General features: G+C 51.3%; 1 protein-coding gene across 1 annotated transcript; it reads left to right on the plus strand.

The window, feature by feature from the left end:
• Positions 1-5289: 5289 nt before the first annotated feature.
• GUCA2A (guanylate cyclase activator 2A (guanylin)) lies at positions 5290-8642 on the plus strand. Its single transcript, XM_008583111.1, has 4 exons — positions 5290-5299; positions 6767-6879; positions 7935-8142; positions 8578-8642. Exons 1-4 carry the CDS (start codon positions 5290-5292, stop codon positions 8640-8642), a joined length of 396 nt encoding a protein of 131 aa, XP_008581333.1.
• Positions 8643-12358: the final 3716 nt, after the last annotated feature.

The raw sequence follows: 12358 nt of genomic DNA on the forward strand, positions 1-12358 counted from the left end.
CTGAGTAGGCCTTGTTGTCCCCACACACTCATACATTGACTCCTGTGGCCATCACAAACATTATGATTATTGCCACTATTTGCCAGATCCCTGCCCGGTATGTGACAGTCATTAGCACTCCCAACTGCCTTGTGAAGTTGGCGTCATTAGCCGCCTTTTACTGCTGGACATTGCCACTTGGAGAGGTGAAGTAATTTGCCCAAGGTCACTTGGTGAGGGAGGTTGGCAAGAGGATGGGAACCCAGATCCACCGTAGTCTGATCTACTCTTTGCATTAGGGCAAATTGCCTCTTCCACAGCACTCTCCAGTTGTCCTTGACCTCCCTCAGGTCATCCCACCTCTTCCCACCCCCCCGTCCCAGAGTTGGGCCTGAGTTGACATCACTGGGGATGAATGACGCCCCTCCCACACTCAAAAGGCCAGAGAGACAACTTCCTGTCCCAGACAATGGCAATAAAGACTTCTGAGGACACTTCTCACCCTTCCCATGCCTGATTGATGATCATAGGCAGAGGCCTTCCTGGAATAGTCCTCTGTTTCCGTGTGAGAGTGTGTACATGCATAAGCTGATGTGACTGTGAGTGAGACCTTGTATGTGTGTGCTTGTGCAATTGTGTGTCTGTGGCTGGATATGTGATTGTGTAGCTGTGTGATTGTGACTGAGACTTTGTGTATGTGGCTCATAAGCTGCAGACAGGGGACAGGGAGATGATTCTTTACTCAAATCCGTTGGCTTGTTTGCTGCTCCCTCCCCGAGGTCCCATATCCTAGGAGACGCTTGCCTGGGATCGAGCTGGGTTCCTAGGCACTGTCAGGGATAGGCCCTGCAGGTCTGAAACAGATTAACTCTTCCCTTTTCTCATCACATCCCTGGCTTCTCCCTGTCACTGCTTCTCCCTCCTCTATCCCTTTGGGCTGGATCCCAGATCTGTACCTGCTCTTGCCCCCAGGCTGTACATCAGACTCTGGTCCATGGGAGATGCTTTGCCTGTGGTTGAACATGTTCTCTGCAGGCCCCAAAGGCCAGCAAAATACTCGAGGCAATGGGATGAACACAGACGTTGGAGTCAGAAGGACCTAGAATTCCATTTGAGCAAGACACTGCCCTCTCTGAGTCTCAGTCTCCTCATATGTGAAATGGAGATGAAATACCTTAAGGTGTTGTTGAGAGCATCAGGGACAAGTCAGATGGAGAGCAGCCAACATGGGCCCTGGCACGTGTTACATCTCAAGGAGTGATCTTCCCTTCTCCCTGTCTGCCTCTCCTCCCTGTTTCCAAGTTGCCAAGAAGAATTGGTTTTCCTGCCACACCATCCTTCCAATCCAATCCCTGCCCTCCTGGAGCACTGCCTGGGCTGGCTTACACCACTTCTCTCCTGGCCTCGTGCAGCAGCCATATCGAGACGGTCGCTCTCACCATCAACTGCCATGCAGGTCTTTCTAAAAAAATCACAGCTCTTCTCAGGGTCTTCTCCTGCCCTGAAACCTCCCATGGCTTCCCACTGTCCCCAGATTAGGGGCAAGATTCCTTAGACATGTATTTAAAGCCTCCACCTCTGGGCTGCTCACCCACAACCCCTCTTGACACTCTCTCCTTCAGCCCAAGCCACCCCTCCCTTGCCCTCTGTGCTTCCTGCTGCCATGCCTTTCCATGCTCCCTTCTCTGTCTTCCCATGGAGCAAGGCCCACTTCACATGCCACCTCTTCTGGCAGGCATGCAAGTCTGACCTGGCCCGAGGAGGACATGTATGCTTCCTGCAGAGCCCCAGGGAGTCTGTGCCTGTGTCCTATCCTCCATCTAGCCTGTGAGCTCTGGGAGGGTCCTCTCTGTGGGGCATGAGGAGGGAGCTCCAGCTTTCCTTCCCTGTCATCCTTCAGGTGTGGGAGGTTATCTCAGTGGCCAATGCTCAGAGCAGCTGTGGGCTGCAGGAAGAGGAGGCAGCTGCTATCCCACTGAGTGGGGAGCAGATGGTGAATGGAACTCCCCCACTGCCTTGTCCTGGCCAGGCCACAGGGTGTGAGATGACATGCTCAGCAAATAACCAGACACACCCTCTGTCCACTCCCCAGCTGCCCCCAGAACCTCAAGGGAAAGAGCCACCAGCATACCTGTGGCTTGAGGGGAGGGAAGAGATCCCTTCCCCCAAGCCTGGACTTGGCTCAAGCCATCCATTTTCCCTGTGACATTGAGTACTCCGACAGCCTGTTTCCTCCTCTGTAGGATGGCATCATTAACCTACCTCACAGGGTCTGACTCAGTGGGCACTCCTTTTTTCTTCTTCCCTGAAGGGGGAAAAGAGATGAGAGTTTGGGATCAGGAAGACAGTGCAGGAGGTATGACATGGACTGAGTAGAATGTTAGGCTTTTCAATACACAGACGACCGTGGGAAGTGGGAAGACATAGGGAGAAGATGACCATCTACAAGCCAAGAAGAGAAGCCTCAGAAGGAACCAGCCCAACCTGCACGTTGACCTCAGACTTCTAGCCTCCAGAATTGTGAGAAAATAAATGTCTGTTGTTTAAAAAAAAAAAAAAAAGTTTAGGTTTTCCTTTGGCATTTGTGAGAACTGGGTTCTATTCTGGAATTTGCAGCTATGTGACCACAGCTACCATGGAGTCCACCTGGCAATGCGGAGTCTGAAAGATTGTGCCTTCCTCTAGGCTGAGGTTGCCCCACATTTGTATGCAAACTGACACTCTGTTGGCCGGGTGCCCTTGTGCAGTGCACAGTCAATACAACTATATCAGGAGCCATGTGTGCACTCTTGGGAAAGTCATGATTTCTTAATCACTGAACCTCTGAGCTTCAATGTACTCATCTATAACATGGGGCTATACAGTTATTTCTGTACAGTATCCCCAGAGCTGTTAGGAGGTTCACATACGTTGCAATGTCTGCTTCAGGCAGTTCTGGGTTCTTACAGGAACTAGATATTGTTACATTCTCCGAGACACGTTTACAAGCAGGATGGGAAGGCTGTGGAATGTGGACCACACCTCTTTCAAGGTCACACAGTTCAGCATTAGAATCTCCAGGCTTCCACCTGGCTCTGTTCCAGGCCTTCCTGCTGATGTCAGCGTAGGCCTCTGGGCCTGCAGAAAAGTGGAGCCAGGCCTGGGAGGACTAAGCGTTAGTGGGCCCAACTTCAGTGTGCACACTGGAACTAAGACGAGCTCACCTAAACACGAGTTAACCTCTTGGCCAAAAGGACTAGCATCGGCATCCTCACAGACACCAGAGGGCTGCACCAACAGCAGGGCAGAGCCTCCGCAGCTTCCAGAAGGTGGGGTAAGGGGCAGCAGGGCTTTAGGGGGTGGGTCTGGTTTCCACACAGATAAAGCACTTAGCCCAGAGCCTGGCAGAAATCGAGTCTTGATAAATACTATCTGATGTTAATGTCATGATTATCACAACTACTACAACCTTCCTGATCCCATAAAGACTCAGTGGCACCCAATAAATGCCAGGCCTTGTATGAGTACTGGGGTCTCTGCTTTCAGCAGCTCACTGGCTAGTGGGCAAGACAGACTGGTAAGCTTTATGATGAGAAGGGTGTAGGAGGCTGATGTAGTAGAGGAGCTGAAATAGTCTCGACCCAGGCTTGCTGGGACTGGGGTTGGTTAGGACAGTTCTTTAGAAAATCTGAAGTTTGCAATGTAGCTGTTATTGTTGCCACTTTTGAGATGCAGAAACTGAGGCTCAGAAAGGTCAAACACCCTTTAAATACTGGAGCTGGATTCTAATCCAAGGCTTCCTGGCTCTAAAGTCTGGGCTCTTTAGGTTTGGGTCCCTACTTCCTGGTCTGTTCTTGGTTGAATGGTGAGCCTAGCAGGAGCCTGATTATGAAGACCTTGAATGCCAGGCAATGGGTCTGGCTTTATTCTGAAGGTTTTGGGTAGCCACTGATGGATTTTCATTTGGGAAGACAGGTAGTGGAAGTGGCCTGGCCTGGAAAGCTATGGAGAAGCATGAGTTTGCCAGAAGAAGTGATCCTGGATTGTGGGGAACCCAAACAGCCTCAGACCCACCTCCTACCCATACAGGAGTGATGAGGGGTGTGAGTGCTGGGGACCAAGGCCTCAGGAGTCAGGGTGTGGGTCTGGGGCCCAGGCAGTCTGGGGTTCTGGGAGGACCTCAAGATCCAGCTTCCAGCAGTTTCAGTGCTGGATGTTGAGGTCCTATGCACCCTGGAGGTGGGGGGATGGGGGGGAACCCTGAACACACAGGCCCAGGCTGGGCAGGGGAACTGGGGAGGGTGGGAGGAGGAAGGGAAGGAGAGTTGCTTCCCATTTCCCAGGATACGTGTGAGAGGTGGGGTTGGGTAGGGCAGGACCCAAATGGCAAAGGCCTGGGAGCCATTTCCTCTTTCCCACAGTGTGGAGTGACGTCACTCCCAAACTCTCCACCCCCTCCATCCCTGCCAGGGGGCTGTGGGAGAAAGAGACTTCAGGAACCAAAGCCCCCTCCCTTTAACCCCAAGCCTGCTGCACCTTAGGAAGGGAAGAATGAAAACCCAAAGTGAGTCAGAAAAAGGGCTCCTTCAGCCCATAGCAGCCCCACTCAAGCCCCATCCTTAATGCGAAATCAAATCCCAGCCCAGCTTTAGCGTCACAAGTAAATCCCAGACCCAACCCTAATCATAAACCCAACCCCAACCACACCTCCAGTTTCAACCACAAACTCCAATCCCAACCCTACCAAGGAATCCTAACTTAACTCCAAACCAACCTCCATGTCAACTACAATTTCCACATCAACCCAATCCTAACCGTACCCCCAATTCCAGACCTAACTCCAGCACATACCTCCCTGCCTCAGTTCCATTCTAATCCTGACCCTAATCAAACGCCAGTTTGAATCCTTACTTGAACTTCTATTCCTAACTGCTACTTTAAACTTGCCCTACCTTAACCCCAACCCCAACCAGTAGTCCGGTGTTGACCTTTATTTACCACCTTTCACGGTAACCCCCAGCTCACGTCCCCCCAACGCCCGCTTCCAGTCCCAGCACCAGCCTCCGTGCATTCCTGAGCTTTGCTTGCTGCTCGCCCCATCCCACCCTCAGTAAAGTCTGCCCCTCCTCGTACCTCTAGCCTCACCTTTAGCCCAAACTCCAGCCACACCCCTGCTCCTATTCCTGAGCATCCCTATCCCACCCTAACACTCGAGCCCTGTTCCTGTCCCTAACCTTCCCCGGTGCTCACTCCCACCCTGAACTGAGCTAACGGAGGCCACCGTGTGGCTGGATGAGCTGGGCAGGCAGACCTTGGTGGGTGTGTGCGCGCATGCGCACACGTAAGCACACACGCAAATACACACCTCAGCATACACAGACACACAGACACCTTGATACACACATACCCTTCAGCATACACACTCCTCCCTTGGAGTACACACACACACACACACACACACACACACACACCAGAAAGGGGAGGGAGGCCAGTCAAGAGCTGAGGACTGGCTAAGGGTGGCGGGGAGGGGGGCAGGTGTTTCCTGCCCCACCCTGAGGGCAGGGCCCCTTGCAGCTCCCTACTGGTCCAGCTCTGCTCCCTCCAATTCCTTCTTCATTGTTTACTCTCCCCTCCCAGGGCTTCCTGCCCCATCCTCCATGGAAGTCCCAGGGCTACCCTTTCCCCTGTGTACTGGGGCCTCTGCTCACAACGGAACACACACTGTGCCGGGGCACAGTCCTAACGGAGCCAGTCTGGAGGAGCACAGGCACACACCAAGTACCTTCACCCGACAAGGCCCGTGGATGGATGAGGGACTGTACCTGCAAAGGCGGGGGCGGTGGGAGGGTGGGAGAAGGGCTCATTCCTGGACACTGAGGCTGCAGGACAGGCAGGACAGCGGGACCAGCACAGGATAAACACAGGCTGTAACTTAGACAGGCAGTAGATCACCACAGGGGTCAGAGGGGACCAGGGCTGTTGATACAAATAGTAACCAAAGGTCCTTTACTGAGTGCATTCTATGTGCCAGGCATTGAGCTAAGCATTTTTAAAACCTCATGTAATCCTCAAAACAACAGTACCTGCTCCACAGAGGACACAAGGGCACTGAGACTCAGAGAGGGGAAAACCTTTGCCCAGGTTCACACAGATCAAAACTGGGCATAGGTGGGATTTGAACCCAGGCCTAGGTCCTTCCTTAAAGTTGTAGTAGCCAGGCCTGGTACCTGCCTTGGTCTGCAGCCTCTGCTCCAGACCATTACTGGAGCCATCTCCCAATCTGCCCCCTCCCCCAGGCTGAATTACTCACGTTTCCCAAGTAGTCCAGGCTGACTCACCTCCTGGCTGTCCTGAACATAACACCTTCTGTGTGAAATGGCCTTTTACCCCTAGCCCCTTCTCTTGGACAATGTCCACCGATTCTGCAGAACTCAGCTCTCGCACGACCTCCTTGGGGCAATCCTCCTGAACTGCCCTGCCCATGGGTGTGCGAGGTTGCCCCCCCCCCCCGCCCCCTCCCCCAATCACCCTGGGTCTGGGCCTCCCTCACCAAGGGTAGGGCTGGTCTGCAGGCCCTGTCCCAGCACAGAGTCTGGCCCAGAGCAGTTGTCAATACAGGATCTAGCCTGGCTGTGGGTCAAAGTGGGTGCCTGGGGAGTGGCCAGGGCTCTGCCAGGCTCTTATCTCCCAGGGCTGTCTTGAGCCTTATCTGATGAGGCCTGACAAGTGAGCAGATGAGACTGACAGAGGCTCCTGGGTTACTCAGTAACTCTGCCCTCTTTAAAAGTCCTACTGTTGCCCCCAACAGCCAGAACCAGCTGCTCCCCTCTCTTGGGCGCCATTGCCACGAACACCTTGCTGCTGTCCTCATTGTGTCTTGTTGGGGCCTGGGTGGCCCTGGCAGGGGAGGTCACTGTGCGGGTAAGTCTTCTGTCCCTATCCTGGCCCAGCCGGCCCCCTGCCCCCAGTGCCCAGCGGCTGTCCCCTGAGAGAGAACCCCCTCTTTGGGGCTTGAGTAAGGGTGTGTGTCTGAGGTTTGGTCTTCCTCAGGGACCCTCTTCTCAGTCCTGCCACACGCATCCTTCCCTTCAAACTTGGAGGACAAAGAACCCCAGGCAGAGAGAAGAGAAATAACCATTTGGGAAAGGTGGGCGATTGGCCAATTTACTGAGTGCCTGCTGTGTGTCAGGTTCTCCCCCAGCACTTCACTGTGGCCCCACCATTGCCTTGGGAGGAAGGGTTTATTAGTCCATTATTACAGAGGAGGAAGACTGAGTCTCAGGTAGGTTCTGTAACAGGCCATGGGCACACAGCTGGGAAGCAAAGGAGCTGTATTCAAATCCAGACCTTACTACACAATTCTATGCTTAGCTATAGCACCCTTCTGGGTGCCAGGAGTCATATGGGCATCCTGGAGGTCCTGGTGGATGGGTGTGCCTGGTGGTGCTGATGCCAGCGACAGGCCAGGCTGGCACCCAGCAGAGCCTTGCTGTTTATCCGAGCCAGTCTCCCGGAGGCCTTTTATTGCTTCTCAAACAAAAACCACGCTGCAGCCTGGAGCTATACATCCGGTGATCAGCTGGCACTGATCTCAGGCAGGGCAGGAGACAGCACAGGGTATGGCCATGTGGAGGTAGGATGCCTGGGTCCTGGTCCCTGTGCCTCTCTCTAAAAATCGGCATACTGGCTCCTACTCATCAGGCAACCATTGTGTCCCTGGCGGCGCTTCATACCATTTACTCCCTTCCTTATACCACGTACAGAACCTAAGGCTTCCAGAGTGCCATGGTCACACAGCACAGCCAGGACGTTAGGCCTGAGCTCCGGCCCCTCTCACCGCCTGCGGAGGAGTCTGGTTCCCAAATGCCACAAACACTGCTTGAGCGCCACTGGGGCTGGAGCGGGGCCGGCGCTGGGGGACACAGCCAGGAAGCAGGCTCCAGGCTGGCTTCACTCTCTGGGCGTGTCTCTTTCAGGATGGAGATTTCTCCTTTTCCCTGGAGTCAGTGAAGAAGCTCAAAGGCCTCCGGGAGCTCCAGGAGCCCAGGATTGGGAAATTCAGGGAGCTTGAACCCATGCCTTTTACATCTGCGGTTCCCATTCTTTGTAGCAACCCGAAATTTCCAGAAGAACTCAAGCCTATCTGCAAGGAGCCAAACGCCCAGGGGATCCTTCAGAGGCTGGGTGAGCAACCCCGTCTCTGATTGCTGGGGCTTGGGAATTCTCTGACTGGTGGCACTTGAGGAAGAGATGTGCTCTGATTGGTGGGATTCGAGGAGGGGTTCGGCTCTGATTGGTGGGGCTAGAGAGCGCCACTGGGACTGGTGGGTTTGTTAAGCCCACTGTTTCATTCATGGCAGATTGTAACTGGGAAGGCTTAGGGAGACTTTCGCTCTGACTCAGCTCGGGTCGGTAGCACTGCGTCTGGTCCCTCTGGTCTTCGCTGCATCTCCTTTCTGGGTAGAACCTCCGCTCTCATTGGCTGACTCCAGCAGCCCGTGTGTCCTCGTGTGGTGCGGAAAGCCCAGTGGGTCGGAGGGGACAGGCCTGCTGGGTTCTCCCGGGGCTGCGCAGCGACGTCCAGCCTCTGGCTCTCATGACCCCATCTCTCTTGTCCAGGGGCCATCGCCGAGCACCCGATCCTGTGTGAGATCTGTGCCTACGCTGCCTGTGCCGGGTGCTAGGGCGGCACTGCTTGTGGCCTGCCTGCCCTCCCTGCAGGGAAGCCCTTTCTCCTGCTGGAAGGGCCGTGTGTGACACTTCCACTCCTAGCAGCTCAACCTCCCCGCCGTGCAATGGAGGAGTGGGGAGAATGGAGAGCAGCTGGGGAGGGGCTGGGTACTGGAGGCCCCGGCGCTGACACCTGCGTCCTGATCCTCAGCTAATAAACCAGATTCCAGAGTGCCGCGGGTGTTGCCTTCATTCCTTCCTTCATCTGTCAGTCCACCCATCATCCAGCTTTATGGATGCCCTGCTCTGGGAAACTGGAGTTTAGTGTGCTTAGTGAAAGGACCCCACTCTCCCAGCTAAGCTATCCACCTCCTTGGGCTGCCAGCACGCACAGGCATGAAGGGGACCTGAGTCTCCAGACCACCAATGTGGAGGGGACATGACTTTGCTTTTCTTTCACATCTCCTAGGTTTACCAAAGTCACTCTGCACATAAGCACAGGAGCCTGTCTCAGCACGCTGCATGTCCAACACAGGCACTTGGTCTGACGGGAGGCTGCGCTAAGCTCTTGGGTGTACGAGGTGCCTCAGGACCTGGCTCCTGCTGACCACAGGACACCACCATTGCCTCCCGCCCTCCCCTATGATTTCCATCCTGTGCTCTCGCTCACCTCAACACCACTCCTCTTCCCACACTCCCAGCCAGGCAAACTCCTACTCAGGCTCCAAGGCGTCACTCTATGGCCTCTCCTCAACATGCCTTTGCCAGTTCCCCCAGGAAGAACCCTGGGTCTTCCAGGTACTGTGCAATGTTAGGAAAGTCGCTTTCCCTCTCTATGCCTCGGTCTCCTCCTCTGTAAAACTGGGATGCTAATAGTATCTCTCTCTCAGCTTGCGAAAAATAATGCATGTAAAGCTCTCAGTTCAGGCCTTATGCAAACATAAGAGGAATTCAATATACGGTTTAAAAAAAAAAAAGCAAAGAAAGAGGGACCAGGCTCATACTGAGAATGGTTTAGACAGGAGGAGGTGAGGTGTGGAAGTGAGGCCAGGTAGCCAGAATCCTTCTTCAGGACTGGGGTGGAGGGGAAGTGCCACAGGGGGCTGAAGAATTCAGAGGGTGGGGTCAGGGGAGACTTTCTGAAGGAGGAGAGGGGATTGCATTTGAATTAGCCCTTGGGATTTGCATTGAGATGGATGGAATTCCAAAAGCAATGCAGAAGTAAGAAGAGAGTGTTCCAGAAGGTGGGGATGGTGCAGACACACACTGAGGCACTATAACAGTTCAGTCTGGGCAGTATGGAGCCTGGGAGGTAGGCAGGACTGGGTTTGAAATTGACCATGTCATTCATAAGTGGTGTGTTCCTCTCTGAGACTTGGTTTCCTTATCCAAAAATGGGGATGATAACAGGTCCTGCCTCGCAGGTTGCTGGGGGATTTGACAAGATGTGTGGTGAGGTAGAATCATTTAATTCTGGCTCAAACTCTGCAGACAGACTCTCTGGCTCTGGTTCTGTCTGCTAGAGCTGTATGACTTTGGGCGGGTTACTTAGCTCATTCTCTCCCCAGTTTTCTCACCTGTAAAATGGGCATGATAAAAATCCCCACATTAGAGGGCTGAGCGAAGATTAAGTGAGGTTACACTGGGAAAATTCTTAAAACTCCACCATTACTGACCAGCTACTGGGTCAAAGAAGAAGCTGAAAAATATCTTGAGACAAATGAAAAATGAAACACAATGTACCAAAACTTATGAGACGCGGCAAAAGCAGTTCATTTTACACAATACCAATTTTGTATTCGTGGTCTTGTATCCTTTTTTCTCAAAGAGGACCCCCCTGAAATATTTAATTGTTTCCAGGCTTATTTTTCTCACATAAACACTTACATCAAAAAAGAAGTAAGATCTCAAATAAACAGCCTAACATTATACCTCAAGGAAGTAGAAAAGGAAAAGCCCAAAGTTAGTAGAAGAAAGAAAAAAATAAAGATCAGTTCAGAAATAAATGAAATAGAGCCTAGAAAAACAATTGAAAAAGATCAACAAAACTAAGAGTTGGATTTCTGAAAAGATAAGCAAAATCCACAAACCTTTAGCTACACTAGGAAAAAAAAGAGAGGACTCAAATACAAGCATTGAAACTTTCCCTCTGTATTAGTCCATTTTGTGTTTCTGTGACAATACCTGAGACTGGGTAATTTATACAGAAAAGATGTTTATTGGGCCGGCCCGGTGGCGCACTGGATAAGTGCGCCACTTGGGAAGCACGGCGGCACTCCCGCCCAAGGGTTCGGATCCCACATACAGACCGGTTCCCGCTCACTGGCTGAGCGAGGCGCGGGAGCAACACTGAGCGTTGCGGTCCCATTGCCGGTCCCCGGTCCGGTACAGGGGCAACACTGAGGGTTGCGATCCGTTGCCGGACATGGAAAAAGACAAAAAAAAAAAAAAAGAAAAGAAAAGATGTTTATTTAGCTTATGATTCTAGGACAACCACATCTGGCACAGACCTCAGGCTGCTTCTACTCATGGCAGAAAGTGGCAGGCAGCTGATGGGTACAAGCAGGTCACATGGTGAGAGGAAGCAAGAGAGAGGAAGCAAGACAGAGAGAGAAGGTGCCAGGGTCTATTAAACAACCAGCTGTCATGGAAACAAATCGGGCCGGAACTCACTCACAACCACTGCCACCAGGGTGTTGACCTATTCATGCAGGATCTGCCTCCATAACCCAAACTGTTCCCAACATTGCCAAGGTGGGGATCAGATTTCCACATGAGTTTTGGGGAGACAACACATCCAAACTTTATCAACCTCTAAGATGAGGAACAAGACAAGGATAATCATTGCGGTCACTTCTGTTAAGCATAGTACTGGAAGACCTAGCCAGAGCAATTAGTCAAGAAAAAGAAATAAAAGCCACCTACCTTGGAAAGGAAGAAATTAAATCATTTCTGTTTGCAGGTGATGTGATGTTATGTATACAAATCTCTAAAGAATCCACCAAAAAACTGTTTGAACTCATAAACAAATTCACTAAAGTTGCAGAGTACAAAATCAACATACAAAAATCACTAGCAATACTATATACTAACAATGAACTATGCAAAAAAGAAGTCAAGATAATAATCACATTTACAATAGCAACAGCAACAACAAACTTAGCAATAAACTTAACAAAGGTGAAAAACTATGCTGGAAAATATGAAACATTCATGAAATAAATTGAAAAAGACACACAAAAATGGAAAGATATCCCATGTTCATGAATTGGGATAATTAATATTGTTAAAATGTCCATACTACTTAAAGTGGTCTGCAGATGTAATGAAATTTCCTATCAAAATTCCAAAGGTGTTTTTCACAGAAATAGAAGAACAACCTTAAAATTCATATGGAACCACAAAAGACCCCAAATAGACAATGCAATCTTGATCAAAAAGAATAAAGCTGGGGGCATCACACTACCTGACTTCAAAATATACTACAAAGCCATAGCAATCAAAACAGCATGGCACAAAAATAGACATAGAGACTAATGGAACAGAATAGGGAGCCCAGAAATGAATCCACACATTTACAGTCAACTGATCTTTGACAAAAGTATCAAGGTCACACAATGGGGAAGGGATACTAGATTTAATAAATGGTGTCAAGACAACTGGATAACCATATGCAGAAGAATGAAACTAGACCCCTATCTCACTCCATATACAAAAACCAACTCAAAAT

The sequence above is a fragment of the Galeopterus variegatus genome, unplaced genomic scaffold, assembly GCF_000696425.1.
Source record: "Galeopterus variegatus unplaced genomic scaffold, G_variegatus-3.0.2 Scaffold2833, whole genome shotgun sequence".
Lineage (NCBI taxonomy): Eukaryota > Metazoa > Chordata > Mammalia > Dermoptera > Cynocephalidae > Galeopterus > Galeopterus variegatus.